General features: G+C 40.4%; 1 protein-coding gene across 1 annotated transcript in view; it reads left to right on the top strand.

Moving 5' to 3' along the window:
* The window catches only part of Gucy2f (guanylate cyclase 2F, retinal), a 110,950-nt gene that overhangs the window by 87,849 nt on the left and 4,505 nt on the right, over nucleotides 1-18,596 (top strand). The window contains 11 exon segments of the mRNA XM_077106479.1: nucleotides 1,207-1,347; nucleotides 4,215-4,356; nucleotides 6,547-6,635; nucleotides 6,638-6,710; nucleotides 7,485-7,546; nucleotides 7,549-7,667; nucleotides 10,946-11,099; nucleotides 11,102-11,132; nucleotides 14,460-14,552; nucleotides 17,724-17,817; nucleotides 17,819-17,842. Coding sequence (XP_076962594.1) covers nucleotides 1,207-1,347; nucleotides 4,215-4,356; nucleotides 6,547-6,635; nucleotides 6,638-6,710; nucleotides 7,485-7,546; nucleotides 7,549-7,667; nucleotides 10,946-11,099; nucleotides 11,102-11,132; nucleotides 14,460-14,552; nucleotides 17,724-17,817; nucleotides 17,819-17,842 — 1,022 coding nt within the window.

The following is an 18,596-nucleotide window of genomic DNA, read 5'->3' as shown; positions in this document are numbered from 1 at the left end:
TCTCTTCAGCCAAACTAATCTGCTTACCACCCTCCTACCACCCACAATTTGCTCCTTTCTGCCTCTTGTTCTTTTGCACATACTGTTCTTTCTCCCTGCAAAGCCCTTACCCTCTCAGCTCCCAGAAAGCTGCATCCTTGACCTTCTTAATGAGTGCACAGAAGACTTAACTTTTCCAGGAAGCCTTCCTGGATTAATTTGGTCTGCTCAATTTTTCATTAGTTTGAACCTGATGAAATTGCCGATATTCAGCCATTTTCAACCCACAGACATGACAATTTTATAGGGTTCAACTCAAAACTTAGCCCCACAATATTTGACTACTCTTTATATTATCAAAATATATTTCTGTATATGCCTACGTTGCCCCCTATAGAAATTTCTGACATTCTGATTGTCATAGACACTGAAACCTTAGATAATATTTTGTTCCCCATGGGGCCTGAAATACATCTGAGCATACAGTGGGTATTCAAATTTTGCTTTTAATAGAATCATTACCATGTATGATATAGTGGTTGTCATCACCATCTCTCTCCATATTACATTTAGGGGCACCCATGGCTGTCTTGCCCACTGGTTTTTCAATACCTCGAGGGAAAATACAAGGTCTGATTCATCTTTAGTATTGCCCCTTCACTTCTCATAATGCCTGGTACATATTAGACCCTCAATAAATATTTGTAGAACTGAGATAAAGTAACTGTTGTACCTTTTTGCTCTGCAAGGAACAGAGGAGGCCTGGGCATCCTCTAATCCTTTTAGAGAAGACCTGGAGAAAGCAACTTGTGAATCCCTGAGCCCTGGCACAATCAAATTACCAGACACATATAGATCTTAGCAAACAGCAAATCCATGACAACCAGTCTGGCAGTGCACTTGCCTTTCCCTGGAAACCTGCCAACAGCTACTTGCAGGCTCAAGAGAGCAAGAAAGCAAGCAAACCAGATAATGTCTACTGTAAGCTTCTTGCCCTTCCCCACACCTCTGCTGTGTCTGTCTGCATAGTCCTGGGGTGGAGAGAGTAGTATGCTTTCTCTGTGCATAATTCCTTAGATTAATAGATTCAGACTGGGGGGGGGGTTGCATGCCAGTCTGTATAATAAAAATATAGAGCAGTCAATAAAACAGCACCCTTAGCCCTTGAGAGCCTTATAGGTGTCAGTTAATCCTCCGTACATTCATTGCACAATTTTTTCTTTGCAGAGTTGCTGTAGACTGCCCCTGAACTGTTGAGAGCTCTGAATAGCAGCAGATTTACAGGAGATGTCTGTAGCTTTGCCATCATCATGCAAGAAGTGATGATTTGGGGAACCGCATTCTGCATGATGGAACTGCCTGCTGAAGGTAAGCGGGAGGTGACTTGATGATCGGGACACAGTCCGATCCAGGCTGTTGTGATTTGCCAGAAGAGCGTTTGTGCTGACAGATTGCTAGTCTGCAAGCAACCCATGTTGTATGCAGGTGGGACCTAGAGCCAAAAGGCTTTAAACATCTGCACTAACCATGGGGGCATCCAGGCAGCTAGTCCTTTTTCAAGTTATGACATAAGCCAAGTGCCTACAAGACCTATGTCAATACATTTGTCCTCTTTTCCAGTCCCCTCTACTCCTTTGAGTCACTTCTTGCCAAGGTTTCAGCACTACTCATGATGCCTCTGGATGTTGATCTTTCTCTGTGACATGACACAGGTTTTCATTCTCATCACCCATTTAAAACACATGGCTATCAGGCAAAATCCATCAGTGGATAGTAAAATCAGTGGGTGAAAATTTGAAGAGAAACAGGATATCTCAAAGCATGAACCAACAAGATAAATACTCATTACAAATGGAAAAATAGTAAGTTTACAAATGCAGGATCCTGCAGACACCACCTTACCCAGGTGTTCTCAGTTGCTATCACCAGAAATAAGGCACATCAACAACATGTAGAACAGGCATGATGCTCTAAGAAGGGCATAAACATTACCTCTGAGGTGTTCTTGCCAAAAAAATTTCATAGCCTCAATTTAATCATGAGATAATTTCAGACAAACTCCAGTTGAGATACGTTTTACAAAATAACTGTCCAGAACTCATCAAAAGTGTCTAAGATAGGAAAAGAATGAGGAAAGGTCACAAAGTGGAGAAAACCAAGAAAGAGCAATTACATACAGCTTGAGGTCTGGAATTTTGAAATTTAAAAAAAAAGGACATTAGGGGAACACTAATGAAATTCAAATAAGGACCCTATAGTATGGGTGTTGGACAAATGCTAATTTCCTTTGTACTATGGTTATATAAGTTACTAACATTTGGGTAAACTAAGTGAAGGGTATGCAGGCAACTGTACTATTTTTGCAACTTTTTAAAAAGTCTAAATTTATTCTTAAAATAAAGATTTTAAAAAGGAAAAAAAAGTAACTTGGCTATCTTTTGCTGCTCTTAGGGTCTCACATCAGTTGTGTACTTAAAGTACCCCAAATGTTACTCATCACTTATTAAATGAAACCTTGATTCCTTGTGCAACATATAGAAGCCTCTAATACCATCCATTTTCTACTTCTCTAGGCTTATCTTCTGTTATTTCCCCCATTCCAACTAAACCACATGCCTGGCAGTGCCCTGAAAATCTCATGGTCTCTCCTACCTCTGTGCCTTTATACATGCTGTTCACAGTACTTGGAATTCCTTCATCTCCCCCTGCCTCCATCTTGCTTTCTCCAACTTGTGCCAACTCCTCTGGGAAGGCTTCCTTGACTTCTTCACTGTGGATCAGGAACCCCCTCTGTGTTTACCTGTACATCTCTCTGCTACATCTTTGTTTTCTTTGTCTTTGTTTAACTCAATTGGACTATGAGATTCTCAAGGGCATGAATCACGCTGGACCTAAGGAGATAGGTGACCCATTCAACTGGATCATGTTCTGAGACAGGGACAAGGACTCCCTCTAACAGAGAGTAGATGGGGCATAAGCATTCCAAGGGGTTTATTCCCATGACTCTATTGCATTGACCACAGGGTGCAACATAGGCTACTCTAGGAGAAGGAGAAGGTGTGATGTCATAAGGAGCTGAGAAATTAGAGGCAAGAGTTGAACTTTTTTCATGGAGACAAGGGGCACTTATCCGGGTTTGATTTTGTTATAGCCTATGTAGGAGTGGGAAGGGTACACTGGTGGGCCAAGCAAGGTTTGGTTCATGAAGCAAAGGTTAAGAATTGGTGGGTGAGGAAGGGACTGGGGATGAGAAATGAGCCCAAAGATGTAGTCAGGTGCCATGTTAAAGAGCCTGGATTTTTATTTTGCAGGTAATGAGACAGTGATATTGCCAGATTCATGTTTTAGGAATGGTTTGGAAGTGTCTAGGCTGTAAGCTGAAGTCAATGAAGCCCAGTGTGGCTTGATGAGGACATTGAGAGCTAAGGATTTTCTCCTGCTTCCAGGGAGTGAGCTTTTTCCTTTTGTAAAAAGGTCAGTCTGGGTGATCTAGACCTTTGGTCACTAAGGGCTTTTGGGTTTGAATAGGGACCCAATTGAGGTCCTAAGTGTCTGGACGCAGAACAGTGTGGTAGATTGAGATTGCCTATGTTCATATTTGAATCTGTCACTTACTAGTCATGTGACTTTGGTGAAATTGCCACATTTTTTTGTAGTGAGAAGCCAAAGAATAATGCATGCAAAGTGCTCAACCCATAGTCTGATATACAGTAAATATTCTGTTGGAAGTGGCCTTCATTGATCATTAACCAGGAGGGGCTTGATAAAGCCCTCAGCTGTTTACTGCTATTCTTAATTCCCTTTGCCTAGAGGCCAGTCAGATCCCAAAGCCCAGACTTGTGGTGGACCTGAGCTTGCAGGGAGAATTATCTGCATCTCTTGTGGGTAAGGTTTAGATGATTTGGGTGTGAATGAAGGAAACCAGGTAATCAAAGCATTGGAATTGACATCAGGTAAGTAAAGCCTAGTAGAAGTAGGATAAAGTTGTGTCTAAATGATACCAATAATTCAATTGATTAATTTCTTACCCCCTTCCAAAAGTCTGATACAGACTTCTGCTCAGATACAATTGATATTCAAGTCCCCTAAGGAGAAAACAAAGAAAATGATCCTGTGTTTTTTTTTTTTTTTTTTTCCTGATAAACCCCTTTCTTGCCTAAAGCTCAGTTATCTCTGTTGATTCTTGGGTAATTTTTCCATGATGTGTAAACCTCTCTCTTTCTGTATCTGGACAGAAATCATAGACAGGCTTAACAAGCCTCCTTCTGTGTACAGACCAGTAGTTTCTGAGCATGCCCCTCCAGAATGTCTGCCTTTCATGAAGCAGTGCTGGGCTGAGGTAGCAGAACAATGACCAACTTTTGATGAACTATTTAACCAGGAAAAGATTCTCTAAATCTTACCACTGCCCACAAGCCATCTTAAAGCCACCCTACCCAAGTGCAACAATTGGGTGTTTAGCACATTGTGGAATAAACTTGCAAGGGAAAAGGATACTTCTCTTGGCAACCTGAGAGTGGCTACTTTGAGGTCCTCAGTGCTAGGGCATCACCACTGTATCCTCCAAGAGCCCATGGACTGATTTTGGTGTACTTCTGTATCTGAATATCTTTTTCAGGTCATCCACAATCTGGCCAAACCAATCTTTCTACAATGGAATTGAACTAGCAGGCATTTGCAAAGATTGACATCGAGACTGTCAGAAGTTGATATGATAGAATGCATGGGGCTCTTCATAGAGCTGAGTTTGCTTTGGAGATCTCAGGGAACTCTGATAGTATATCATTTATATCATGGCAAGTTGGTTTTGGAGGATCAGGAAGAACATGCAAAATTTGAAAGGGTGTTCAAGAGGGGAGAATGTGCAGATGGAGAATGCAAAATTAGGAGATTCCTTAGTTTCCCAGAGAACTACTTAAGGCAATAGGTACATGAAAAGTGATAACCCCTTTCCTTTGGATACTGAATTTCTAAGGAGGTTAATTCTTTCTCTAAAACTAAAAATCAGAAGGGAAGATGGGGAACGAACAGAATGAGCCTTACTAAGGAATCTAGGGTGTGGATCTTCTGTTGATGCGTGCAGTGTAGAATTTTGTTGAAATTACAAGATACCAAAAGTGAGGGTGCTCTCCAGAGTGCCTTGTCAGCTCTGACAGAGAGGTTTTTGAGCCTGGCTAGAGTACAGCGCTGAGATGCTTTATGAGTGGCAGGTATCTGAGGCGGAAAAGAGAAAGAGTTGGATTGAAAGCCTGAGGGGCCCTGCTTATGAAGTCATCCGTGTCCTCAGCTAACAATGCCTCCATTAGTCTGGCTGGCTTTCTTGAGGACACTCAAACAGGTGTTCAATAGTATGGAAAAAGCAAAGGACCATTAAGGTCAAATTTCTAAAAACTTACCATGAGGCAGGAGATAAAGCATTTGCCCTGTGTTGATGCTAGAGATGTTATTTCAGAAGGCAACAGAAAAGCTGGTGATAGATAGGAGTATGCATCATGCAACTTTCAAACAAGACATTGCTGGAGCTACCCTCACTAAAATGCTTCAGTGGAAATTTAGTCTGTCTGACTATAAGACTAGCCTCCCAACTTTCTGCAGTTAATAAAATTCTGAGAAGCATTTCTCTAAGTTAGGCAATAGGGAGAACCCAAAGGATCTGAAGCGGCTGCTGAGGTTACCCCCAGGACCTTGATGGACAAATAGAAGGGAAGAAAATCCCTAGTGTTCACCTTGAGGCATTGGGTGCGCCATGAAGCACGTTTGGCCTAGCTCTCTCATTGGAACAGAGACCTAGAAGTTTGCTCAGCAAAACTGCCACCAGTTTTTTTTTTAATTGTTGTGAACAGAGCTATGTACATGCTAAATATAACAGCAAGGGAGCTACCCCTCTTGATCTTAATGCTAGGCCAAGTTTCTTGAGATGGACAAAGACCTAGGACAGTATATTGAACATCTGTGGCATGTAGCCACAGGGCCTAGGATAGGCAAAAGCAGTTGAATTTCTACATGACTCTGACAGAACTGAAGGACAGATACTAGGGAACACCATTGTTCTTATACCCCATGGTAAGAAATAGGGGTAGATATGACCATGTAAAATTCAGACACTCTTTAAGTGGTCAGGGAAACTTCCACTATTCACTGGCAACACAGAAGCATTTGAGGGTAAGTATAATTTAGTAAGCGGATGATCTATAAGGGTAAATGGTCACTTCTGCCTCCTTTCCCCTACTTCATCCACAACTGGCCTGGGCCAAAGACCAAATTCTGTTGCCTTTAAAGTGACTACTGTTCTAGTGATAGTATCTCAGAACTGAAGGAGCCTGGCTAGAGCACATTCATTTAGACTTGAAAGACCCAGAAGGGTAGAGAAAACTACTTAGGGGGAAAAGAGTCCTATGAATGTGCAAGGGTGACAATGAGGATGGGTGGTGACTTTTCCTATTTATATCAGGGCTCATCTCTCCTGCCCTGGTATTTTAGAGGAAAGGATTTGTGGTAAGGGGGCCTGCTCCATCATCTCTGAGTTTAGGGAATAATCATTCCTTGACTCCTCTTTCTTTTTTACTTCCAGTTTAATATTTTCAATGGAGGGAAGAAGACCAATATCATTGATTCAATCCTTCGGATATTGGAGCAATATTCTAGCAACTTGGAAGATTCCAAGAATGTACTGGAGACCTGGAAATTGAAAACCAGAAAACGGAAAAGCTTCTAACGCAGATGCTACCACTGTATGTGTGAACACCTGAGGAGTGTGAATCCTTATAACAGTGTGTTCTATTAAAAAAAGAAGAAGAAATTACCCATCAACTAACTGCTCCCTCCCCTATCCTGCACCCCCTCTACTCCCAGTGGGTTTGAGTCACACCTTTAAATCAAAGTAGAATTGGAAACCAAGGGAGCAGAGCACACATCCTAATTTTCCACTACCTGTGGATCATACTGGTCATTTAAGTTTTTGGTGCCTCAGTTTTTCTATATGTCACTTCGTGACTTTGCCAGAATGTTGACCAATTAAAAGAAGAAAGCTCCCTTGAGCTCCTACCGGAAGGTAGCAAGGTTGTTTTTTCCAGGGTTTTTCTCTTCCTTAGTTGAAAACATTTTTTGTTACAATTTCCCAAGCATCTTATCATGTTGTAACGTGATCTTCTAGGAGATAATTGGGGAAATTAGTCTCATGGAAAGGCAACCACCTGGGAACATTCCCTGGGATGGGAGAGTTGAAGCAGCAGTATTGAGAACTGAAAAAAAATTCCATGAAGGCAACTTGGAGCAGGTCTGTCTGTTCAGTGCTATACTCTAGCACCTGCACAGTGCCTGGCACATCAGAAGCACTTGATATGTATTTGTAGAATAAGTGAAGAAATTAGTGTTTTTACTCAGGTGACAGTTCCCTTCTCACCATTTACTTGGCAGTGAGTTTTGGAGAAATCATGTTTGAGCAGGTGTGTATGGCATAGAGGGAGGCTGATGTCTTCTTAGGAATAGCTATGTCTGCTTTTCAGATCAGTCTCTGAATCCCTCAAAAAAGGCTTCACAGTCAAACCTGATGCCTTTGATTTGGTCACTTGTACTTAAGTGACATTGTGGGCTTCACCACCATCTCAGCCATGAGTGAGCCCATTGACATGGTGGATCTTCTGAACAACCTCTATACACTTTTCCACATGGTCATTGGCAGTCATGATGTCTACAGGTGCATTAATTAACATAGAGAATGAGATTTTTATATGAAACTCATCTGTGTGTATTCCAGATTTGAAGGATGCATTTTTCACAGGATGTTGTTCTTTAAGAATAAAAAGTTAAGTGGTACACCACTTCTATTGGTTTTCCTTTGGAAATGGAGGTCAAACATAATGCATGTCATTTCCCACTTCACAAAATAACAACTCTCAACCCAGAAAGAGATTGCCAGACAGGGCTGGGGCTGTAGCTCAGTGGTAGCACCACCTGCCTAGCACACGTGAGGCTCAGCACCACTTAAAAATAAATTAATACATAAAAAAGTAAAGGTTTTGTGTCCATCTACAACTAAAAAAAAAAAAAAAAGAATAAAAAGAGAGATTGCCGGACAGATTCCTTTTGATCTGTTTTCTAGAACTGGGACTAAGAAGAGGTTGAGGCTGAGAGCTACTGCGCTTCAGTGGCTGAGTTCCCATAGTGCAGTCAATGTTGTTCTGGGCACTGAAGAGGACACAGAAATACTGTTGTTTTTCCCACAGTAATGACTGCAACAGTACATCCTGGTAAGATTTGTGCAGTTCTAATACATGCTATGAAAATTTGGTCTCTTCCTTTAGGTACTGTTTTTAAACAGGAAGGAACTTGGCATTACACCAGGGAGCTATTAGACCCAAGGCTTTGAGATTGCTACAGGGTAACCCAAAGCCTACCTATTGGTCTGAAGTCTGGGGAAGTGATTAATTGTAAGGTTGTAAGCCCCTGATTCTATCTTCTCCCACTCCCCTAGCCTATAAGTTTCCACTTTCTCTGTCAAAGGTTGCAGAACATTCATTCATTTTGGTGCAGTTTCCTTACCCTTGTTTTTATATGTTGTTTTGTTCTAGGCAGAAAATGACTAAAGGTACCATAGGTGTGCAGGAATATTTCTACGTTGTCTGCAACATGGATACTTGTCTTATTGATGGAGAGAGATGCCCCAGGCTTCCCAGAATTTAGACAGCTCCCCTGTCCCAGGAACCAAGGTAGAGCTGGAGAAAGAGTAGCTCCATTCATTGGATCCTTCACAGTAGTCTGAAATGTTCCAGCTCTCAAATCACAGGGCAGTGTGTTTATCTCAAATTAGACAGGGCCCTTTCAGGTCAGGTAGAAAGCCTCAGGGCTAGGCCAAACCACCTAAATAGGGCTCAGAAATAGACATCATACCTGTCAATCAACAGGAGCTGCAAGCTAATCAAGAAGCACACATGGAAACCACGGTGGAAAAAAAAATCCATGGAATCAGACTACCTGTCTTAACTTGTTGAACTCAAGCAGCCTGAAGAGAAAAACAAATCACTGAAAGCTAATTCAGTTGAAACTAAAATCAAAGATGATTCAGCGTGGGCAGTAACACAGCCACTAGTTTAATCAATCCAGCTGATTCTGTTCAGACAATTGTTGGGGGTCTTTGAGATGAGACCATTAATTATTTTTGGACTTGGCTGCAGTAGGGAATTAGTGGGCTGCTCCCAGGACAGAGCAGGGCTATATGAATCCAAAAATGGAATCTAATTTTTCAGTCCTGTTTATTAAAAACAACACTGTGCAAAGGAAATAAAAATTGAACCAGCAGTGAATCACCAAACCCGTTTGTATTTTCATTTTCCTTACCTGTAAAATTGGAATCACCTCCCCTGGCACTTGATAATCTGAAAGGGAAGTGAGAAGGCTACATCAGAATTATGGAGTTGGTGATTTGTTTTCACTTTCAGTTCTCTTGCCACCACCTCCAACTGAATCAGAACCTTTTCTATACCTTCCCTTCCCTTTCAGTGTCCTTATGCTAGTGGATGCAATCTGTAATTCCTCATACAAATCTACAAGCCAAGGCCCAGCAGTGCCCAGGCTCCCTGCTCTTCTAGTCCCCTCACAAATATCCTTGGGGCTTCCTGATAACTGACTTATCAAAGCTGAAGGGTCAACTATCAGGCTCTGGTAATGGCTAACCGCTGAGTTTCCACTCCCATATAGCATTTATGCAACTCTGTGCAGGCAATCATGCCTATTTGGGGGCAGGAATCCTTTCCTCAAACCATACCAGGTTATGGAGACCCTGGATGGAAGCATGCTGAGAGACAAAGCCCTAGATGTGAAAAGGATCATTGTTATTGGCTATATAGAAAGTCATGATGAGAGCCCATTGCTGATTACTAAACTTCTTTCTCTGCAGCCTAATCATAGGCTGGTTTTGAGACATGACTTTTGGTGATGATGATGATGGTGATAGTGTTTTGACATACTATTTAGCCCTTAGAAAACACTATGAGGTCAGTGTTGTCATTATCCCTATTTTACAGATGAGGATACTGAAGCACAAAGATTAAGTGACTTGCCTCAGGTTTGTAAGTGGTGAATCTGGGATTCTAGTCAAGGCAGTATGATAGAATTTCATGCTCTTAACTATTGCATCCTGTAAGTGTAGTCCTCTAGGAAAACATAGATTGTAACTAGATCCAGTCCCATAGTAGCCCAGCCCAACTGGCCTTTCAGCTTACTCACCTTTTGAATTTACCTGAAAAGCTTCAATTTACTGGTTGTCCAAAAGAATGAGCACACTTCTATGGAGAAGATGAGGAGCACAAATTTGCTTTTATTTCTAAATGTTCATCCCTAACTGGCCCATGTAGATCAGTTGTGGGCCAGTATTGCTGCCCCTCATGGAGGTAGCAGTAGGAAAGAAGGAGGTGACTGGTGGGAAAAGACCCAGTTCTTACTCCCAATTAGTATGAAAAACTAATTTCATCATATTTTAGAAGTAATACAGAAACCAGAGGGAATAGATTCTTCCTTGTCCTCCCTTTCCCTAGGCTGCTCTAGTTCATTTACTCAAAGTTATCTATAGATATGCCTGCTGGGGGAGTATCTTAGGCAGCTTCTCCTTGGGTGCTCCCCCTGGGACATCCTACAGACAGTCCTAGAAATATCCCCTTTCCCTTCTCTCCAAATTCCTTGCAGCCTGATATTTCCTTAAGGTCATTCAGGAGCCTGTGAAATAACTACACTTATTTCAGAATCTCTGGGTAGGGGGCCCAGACATGTGTAGTTTTTAAATAAAAATCCTTAAGTGATTCTAATGTACAATCAGACCCATAAACTGCTGATAGCCTTCCTCTGACTTTCTCACTATAGAAGAAGATCATGTGACCGCCATCCTATCCCAGATGCAGTGAAAACAAAACAAAAAAAGAAACACAAAGAGGTTAATTGCTTGCTAATTCTACTTTCCCGGATTCCCAGGTAGAGACCATTGGAAGTGTTTAGATGGTGGTCTCAGTCAGGCCTCCCAAAAAGAAATGGTAGCAGGCATGCAGCTGAGATTGCAAATATGTCCCTGGATATCCTGAGCTACATGGACACCTTCGAGATGCAGTCTGTGCCAGAAGTACCCGTTCAAATTCAATGGGCCTGCACTCAGGTAACAACAACCAGTTTAAGTAAGATGAAACATTCCCCATGTACCTTAAGGAAGACTAGAAAAGGAAGGTAAAAAGGTAGTTCTTCCCTGATTCCTGGCAGCCGAATTATTGAGGTGTCCAGGGCTGCATAATTCCTTTATGCCTACCCAAGTGTACCTTCTTCCCAGCTCCTGCACCACAGTGAACAGCAGCCCTCTTTTAGCTATTAAACTGTTTCAGTCTGCCTTTCTGAGTTAGATCCAATGGTTCCTTGTTTGACTGTGCTACAAGATCACCAAGTATACTGTATTTAGGATAATTTGTTTAATTGATAGATATCTCAACTCCTGAAGTATTTTCCCCCACACTCATTCCTTCTTGCTTGGACATTTTCAAGTTCTCCCCCTTCACTGTATCCTTCCTGTTTCACTTCACACATTCCGGTATATTGAGAGACATCTCACTTGATGTCACAGATATCTCACCTACTAGCCCCTCCTGGTAGCCTCCACACTCCTCACCTCTTTCTCTTTGATCTGCTCTTCTAGGCTCCTTTCCTTCCCTCATCCTTTTCATCTCTTTTGTATCAAACTTCTTGAAAGAATGAATGACACAATGCCATAGTGAAGAGGCTATCCATTCCCCCTTAACCCTTTTACAATCTGGCTTCAGCCCTCACCAGTTTCCCCAATCTTTGTCTGCTCTTACCTGTCGGTAGCATTTGGCATTCATGACAATCCACCCTAAAACTTCTTTCAGTTGGCTATCACGATTTGCTCTCCACTTTCCAACAGTTGCTTTTCCACTTGGTATACTGGTTTTCTTAGCTTTTCTTTTCTTTCTTTCTTTCTTTCTTTTTTTTTTTTTTTACCATTTTCTGCAGAAGCTTTATTGCATGTTCTCACCTAATTTATTTCTCAACCTGGTCCAACCAGGGAGCCAGGCTTACATATTCTACCATTCCAACCTGGCTTTCATTTTCTACCACTGTCTGATAATTTCTTTTGTCTCTAACTGTCTCTTAAATAATGGTGTTCCCAAGGATTCTGTCCTGATCCACTATTTTTCCCTCTCCATACTACTCTGGGTTATTTCATTCTTGTCTATGTTTTAACTACCACTTGTAGGCGGATGGCATTTAATTACACATCTTCAGGACAATCTTCTCCCTTAAGTTTCAGCCTTTGTATATCAAGCTTCCTGCTGAGGTTTCCACCTGAATATTCCACATGGTCCTTTGACTCAACATGTCTAATACAGAAATATTCCCTTTCTCTAAAACTTCCTCCTTTTTCTGAATTCTCTATTTCAGTTGGTGTTACCACTATTGACTCAATTACTCCAGTTGGTTTTAATATCATAATAACTCCTCCCTTACTCTGACCTTTGACATTTAACCAATTGCTAAATTTTGAACATTTTACCTTTTAAACATTTATTGGGTCCATCTTTCCTCTCCTTGACTCTCAGTTTCCGAATATAGGCCACCAGCATATCTTGTCTGGATTACTGCAATAACATCGTTTTTCTTCCAAGCTTGCCTCTTTCCATCCATCCTTCTCATATTAATCAGCATAATCTGTTTTTTTTGTCTTTTCTTTTATTGGGCTTTAAGTTCTTTGGAGGTAGGAACTATATCTTATTCATGTTTGTGACGTGAGTGCTTAGTATATAGGAGGCATTCAGTATTTTTCTTTCAAAGACTATCCCTCATCTCTCATTTGTATTCCAGTTTCCTATCTCTACCCTCCCCCTCAGTATACCTCTGTTTGGATAATTTGCCATTATTTCAAATTTAACATACTTGATTCCAAATTTAACTCCAAATCATCTTTTCCTCAAGCCAGCATAAACCCATAAGCCCTTGCCAATTTTCTGTTGATCATCAATTGGACAGCCAACAAGTCTGCTGATTCTTCTTTCATAATGTCTTTCTTTTCTCACCCCTTTTGACCATCTACTTCCCATCATCACTTTTCCAGTACCACCTTCTTGGATTACTACCATAGCCAATAGGTTTTTCTTTTACAATGCATTCTATACACTGATTTGAGAGACAAAAAAGGAAAAAATAATTTTTATTATATAAATTATTGTTCAAAATTCTCTAGTGATTGAAGGTTCTCCATCTTGTACAACCTTAATACAATCTTATCTCCAATTTCTCCCCAGCTGCATGAACTGGTAGACTGCTTCCCCAAATTACATACATGCTCAATCCCAACCTCAAGCCTTTGATTTATGTCCCTTTTTGCCTATTCAAAACTCTACCGACCATCAAGACCCAAATCAAATCTTACCTTCTCCATTGACTCCTTCTTGATTGAGTCAGGTCCTAATAAACACCTCCCCACATTTTCTAAATTGTTATAGCCTTCTATCTGTACTATTTATCCTGCTTCAACCATACATGTCTTGTGTTGGTGCTTAATTGCTTCCTGTTTTTCATTCTTTCAATTAGATTTTTAATACTCCTAGAGAACTGAGACTATGTATTACATTTTTGTACTCCCCTTTGATGCCTAGCTCAATGCACAGTGGATGTTTCTGATTGAGTAAGAAGTGAATTAAAATGGGAATTTAAAAAATATTTCTTATTTTTATTATCAGAGGAAAGAAACTTTTGAAGCAAAACACATAATTATTTTCTAACTCAGGAAACATCAAAAATATAATGCTGAAAAATTTAAATAGAAATGGCAGAGACCAGAAAGGTAAAGGTTGGGAAATTTCTAGATATTAATGAACTGACTTTTCAGTATACCTGCTAAGTTCTTTCAGTTACCCTGAATAGCTACTATAGCCATATTAAAATGTGAGAAGAAAAATATTTCAATGAGCAAATAGAAAATATCCTTGGATTATCTATACATAGTGCTCTTCTATACCCTAACACCGATAATTGAAAGTCAGTTCTACTTGTTTTCAAATTTTCCAACTCTGTTAACAATATTTCTCCTAGTAGAGTTTTAGGCACAGGTAGATCTATGAGATACTTCCAACCCTAAGGCAAAAGAAAGAGTCACATTTTTTTTTCTTGCAATAAACACGTTTGGATCTTGAGTCCCTGTGCAGGCTTTTCTGGTTTGGTGTTGAAGCATATTTGTCCTGTTGACAGATATAAGCATCTTGGGAGCAACTGTTACAGGTATAAATCAGAAAGGTAGTCATGTATGCATCATTATAAACTTGCTTTCTCGTAGAGCAAAGAGTTTTCTTTTTATTCAATTATAAGTCTTTCTTCAGATTCCCAGAGCTATTTGATAGCAACTTTCGTTCTTTCACAAAACTACATTCCTCACCCTTCCATTAGCATGGAGTGCATACTTTTGACTGTAATTCCTCCTGCTACTCTTTAAGGCTGGTTGTTGATGGAGTGACGGGTCTCACTATACCCAGATACTGCTTGTTTGGAGACACCATGAACACAGCTTCTCAGATGGAATCAACAGGGTTATGTGAGTATCTATGGATGGATGGATGGAATAGTAGCATCTACTTTTGGGAAATGATTCTTTTTCAGGAGAGGACAAGAAGAATAGGGCACTTGATTTTATAATGTTTTAAAGAAAAATAAAAGATAATTTGAGAAGATGAAGATTTATCACACATTTTCCTGGTCTCTAATAGCAAACCAGTAGGGGGTGATGTTGGCCTGAACATGTACCTTTCTTGTTCTAGAAATAAAGCTGTAGCTAAGTGGCACTGAAACAGCCAGTCAATTTGATCAAAACAACTTAAAAAAGTCTTTTGGGTAAAGGAAAGAATTGGCCAGCCTAGTGGGTGTGGGGGAGTCATGTTGAGAAAAGAACTAGGTAAGAGAGTGACATTTTCAGTTTTTCAGCTAGTTTGTGAAGACGCACTGGAACCAGCTGCCTCCCAGCTGGCTGCTATTCACTGCTCTAGTCCTCTTTTTGAACTGGTTAGGACCCCAGGAGTTCTGGCTTCATCAAACAACCCCTAGAATTTAGCTAACAATAATCCCTTAATCTAAGGAGCTTGGAATTCTGAAATAATTAATTCCAACTATATTGTGTAAAAAATCTTTAGCTTCTTCAAAATAAGCATAATATCAAAGATTCCACGTCTTCTTCCCTTCTTTGAGAATAAAACTACGTAAACCATGATCCCACTTGTCTGTTGCTGACAAGATACTAGCTCTACCCTTTCTTGTTTATTTACTGCCACTACTGAGATAATGTCAGAAACACAATGTACCTTTTACCTATATCATGGTTGAGCAAAGCAATTTTTCATGCTGTTATAGGAAAAGCATAGAGAACAACATTAAATTTTATATACAGTTTTCATGGATTTTATGTTAAAAAGAAAGAAACCATTTAAGCCCATAGGAGCCCTGGCTCTGGCAGCTACTAGGCAAGATAAGCTCTTCCCCAACTTTGGCAGTATACTCAAACTAGTCCCTGATGATATGGTGGCCTATATCACAGTGGGTGGTGCCCTGTCTGACCCCACTCCCCATCACTCATGTTCAGAAACAGGCTTACACAATGGGTCCAGTCTTAGTCAATCTATCCTGTGTAGCCATGATTAAGGAGGCAGCACGGAACTTAGAAGCTGTTGTCAGAATAAATTTTCTGACATCTGGGAAAGTCTTCAAACTCTACAGATATGGCAGAGGCCATGGAAGTAGTCATCCAGGAACCACTGTGTGAATATGACTTTGCATATGACTTTGCTCTTGCAGTGCAACCCAAGATGAAGTGAAATTGATCATGGAACCGCAATGCAGATTTGGCACAGTATGCTGGACTGATGTAAGCTTGTAGAAGGCTGAAGTCATATTCTGGTCTGCACTACAGAAAACTCCACACATTTCACATTGCCAATAAAGAGTTGAAAGCAGAAATTGAATTTTGAGATTTAAGCAGAACCTTGTCCAGTGAACAGGCAAGAAGAAAATGAAGCAAATCACTCACAGCAGGTGTTTATTAAGTACTGACTATGCAAAGAAGGTATTGTGAGGGATACAAAGAAACGTACACATGTGATCTCTGCACTACAGGAGCTGTTTAGTGTGCTTTTCTGAAAGCTAATGACTGTGAGCTGAATACGGCATTAAGCTCCACAAGTGACTGAACATCTGTAAAGAGGTAACCTCAAGCCTCACATTGAATATGAAACCAAGACATGTAACAGGTCGATTAACAGAAAATCAATTTTACCAATATTTCATTTTTATCCAGTTGCATCCACTGAGATTCTGGGGTGGAAGTGACTAGTCACCTAGCCCCTGGAGTGATTCTCCTTACCACATCACTGACTGGTAGTTAGAATTGGCCATCCGTTTTTCTCCACCAGCAGGATCACCCTGCTAAAAAGCTCCCTGAAGATGGAATATTAGCGTGATGGCACAGTTTGGACTGAGATAGACCAGCCAGGCATGTGGTTTTCAGAAATAGGACAACCCCTTTTGAGCAGAGGCATTGGGTCATCATTAGTCAATGAGGAACATGTAAACAACAGTACTAGGCTGTTAAGAGGAGGAAAATCATCATGAACATACATGGTAAAAATTTCTTGCAGTTCTTTCAGTCATGCCTTCCCATTCAGATTGTAATCAGCTTCTGAAAGAATGGTTCTGAAGCATGTGCGAGAGCAAGTTTTGGATTATTTAAGACCCAACCTCAATAATGTGACAGTTTTCAGGAAGACTAAGGATCTTACCCCAGTTAAGAAGGAGATTATTCAGACAGGCATGATGGCACACACCTGTAATCCCAGCGGCTCTAGAGGCTGAGACAGGAAGATCACCAGTTCAAAACCAGCCTCAGCAATAGTGAGGTGCTAAGCAACTCAGTGAACCCTTGTCTCTAAATAAAATAAAAATAGGGCTGGGGATGTGGCTCAGGGATTAAGAGCATCTGGGTTCAATACCCAGCACCAGAAAACAGAAAAAAATAAGGAAATAGTTATAGTTCATTATTGTTCATTAAAGAATTAGACTTATGCATTTAGGTTCTAAATTTATTTTAAAGTGGTAGTTCCCCAGGTAAAGTTCTTATCCCACGTTTATTGGAAAATAATACATTCTTGTGGGTACACAGCTAGAGACATCCACCTAAAGAGCAGACGTTAATGTCCAGAATCCATAAAATTTTTGTTGACAGAGGTCTTGGGATATATCTCATTGATGTTTAAGTATAGCAATATTGAGATATAATTGTAAATATACATGAGCTTTTGTCTCTTTATATAGTTTTTTGTCTCTTAAGTAGTATTACATTAGTATATAAAGTTTGGAAGTTCAGCTGTAGGAGCAGCATGCTAGAGAACCTACAGAAGACAAAATTCCCTCAGAGGAGGTCACATTTCAGTTGAGAGCACAGTGGTGGTTGCTGGTCTTTCCATCTTCAAGTTAAATTAACACCTTTCTATTGCATGGCCTTTCATCTGAGATGGTGTCTAGGAGGTTGATAGGTGCTATAGCTAACGCCTTATTTGGGCCTGGGGAGAAGGCCATCATTCCACCTCCTCCTCCTGTGCAACCCTAACAAAAGCTCTCTCTCAGGACTTTGCTTAGGATCTAGTACACTTTGAAGTGGAGTCATTCATTAAATTGAGAATTTATCATTGATTTTATCAATGAGAAAGGAGCCAAAGTCATGCCTCTCTTTCTTTTCTGGCTTACCATATTCATGTCAGTCTCAGTATTGTTTCAATTCTTTAACCTCTCAGTGAGGGCTATGAAGTCGAGTTTTCAGGGAAGAACAGAGCTCAAGGTATAATGTTCTTTTGTTTTTGGAACCAAACCACTTGGATACACCTGCTTCTAGAGAGGTCATGGTCTGCTGAAAGAGCTTACCTGAGAGTCTGAGACTCAGAGCTATAATTTAGCCAGAATCTCCAGCTCCATCTGCCTTAGTTTTTTTTCCTCTGTAAAATATGGCTAAACAGGGCTGGGATTGTAGCTCAGTGGTTGAGCGCTCACCTCACATGCGTGAGGCATCAAGTTTGATCCTCAGCACCACATACAAAAATAAATAAATATAACAAAGATATTGTATCTATCTACAACTAAAAAAATGTTAAAAAGTATACAGCTAAACAATCGTCTCAAAATAAACGTTGAATGTTTTCACTGATATGCAGGTGCTAACATACAAGGGGAAGCAGATAAAAGTTGAGTGGATTAGACAAAGAGGAATAAAGGGAAGGGAGGGAAGATGGGAAAAAGAAAGTGAAATGAATCTGACGTAACTTTCCTATGTACCTTCATGAATATATCACAGTGAATCTCACCATTGTGTACATCTACAGGAAATTAATTTTAAAAAATAACTATGGTAAATGGCAGAAAGATCAGTAGAGGGAAAGGAGTAGGCGGTGGTGAGGAAGAGGTACTACGAACTGAATCAGAAGAAGACATATTCCATGCTTTTATAAATGTGTGAAAATAGATTCTACTGTCATGTATAACTACAAAAACAATGAATGAATGAATAAATAAATAAGTAAATAAAAATTATATGAAAT

The sequence above is a fragment of the Callospermophilus lateralis genome, chromosome X (genome assembly GCF_048772815.1).
Source record: "Callospermophilus lateralis isolate mCalLat2 chromosome X, mCalLat2.hap1, whole genome shotgun sequence".
Lineage (NCBI taxonomy): Eukaryota > Metazoa > Chordata > Mammalia > Rodentia > Sciuridae > Callospermophilus > Callospermophilus lateralis.
This window is presented reverse-complemented; position numbering and strand designations above follow the sequence as displayed.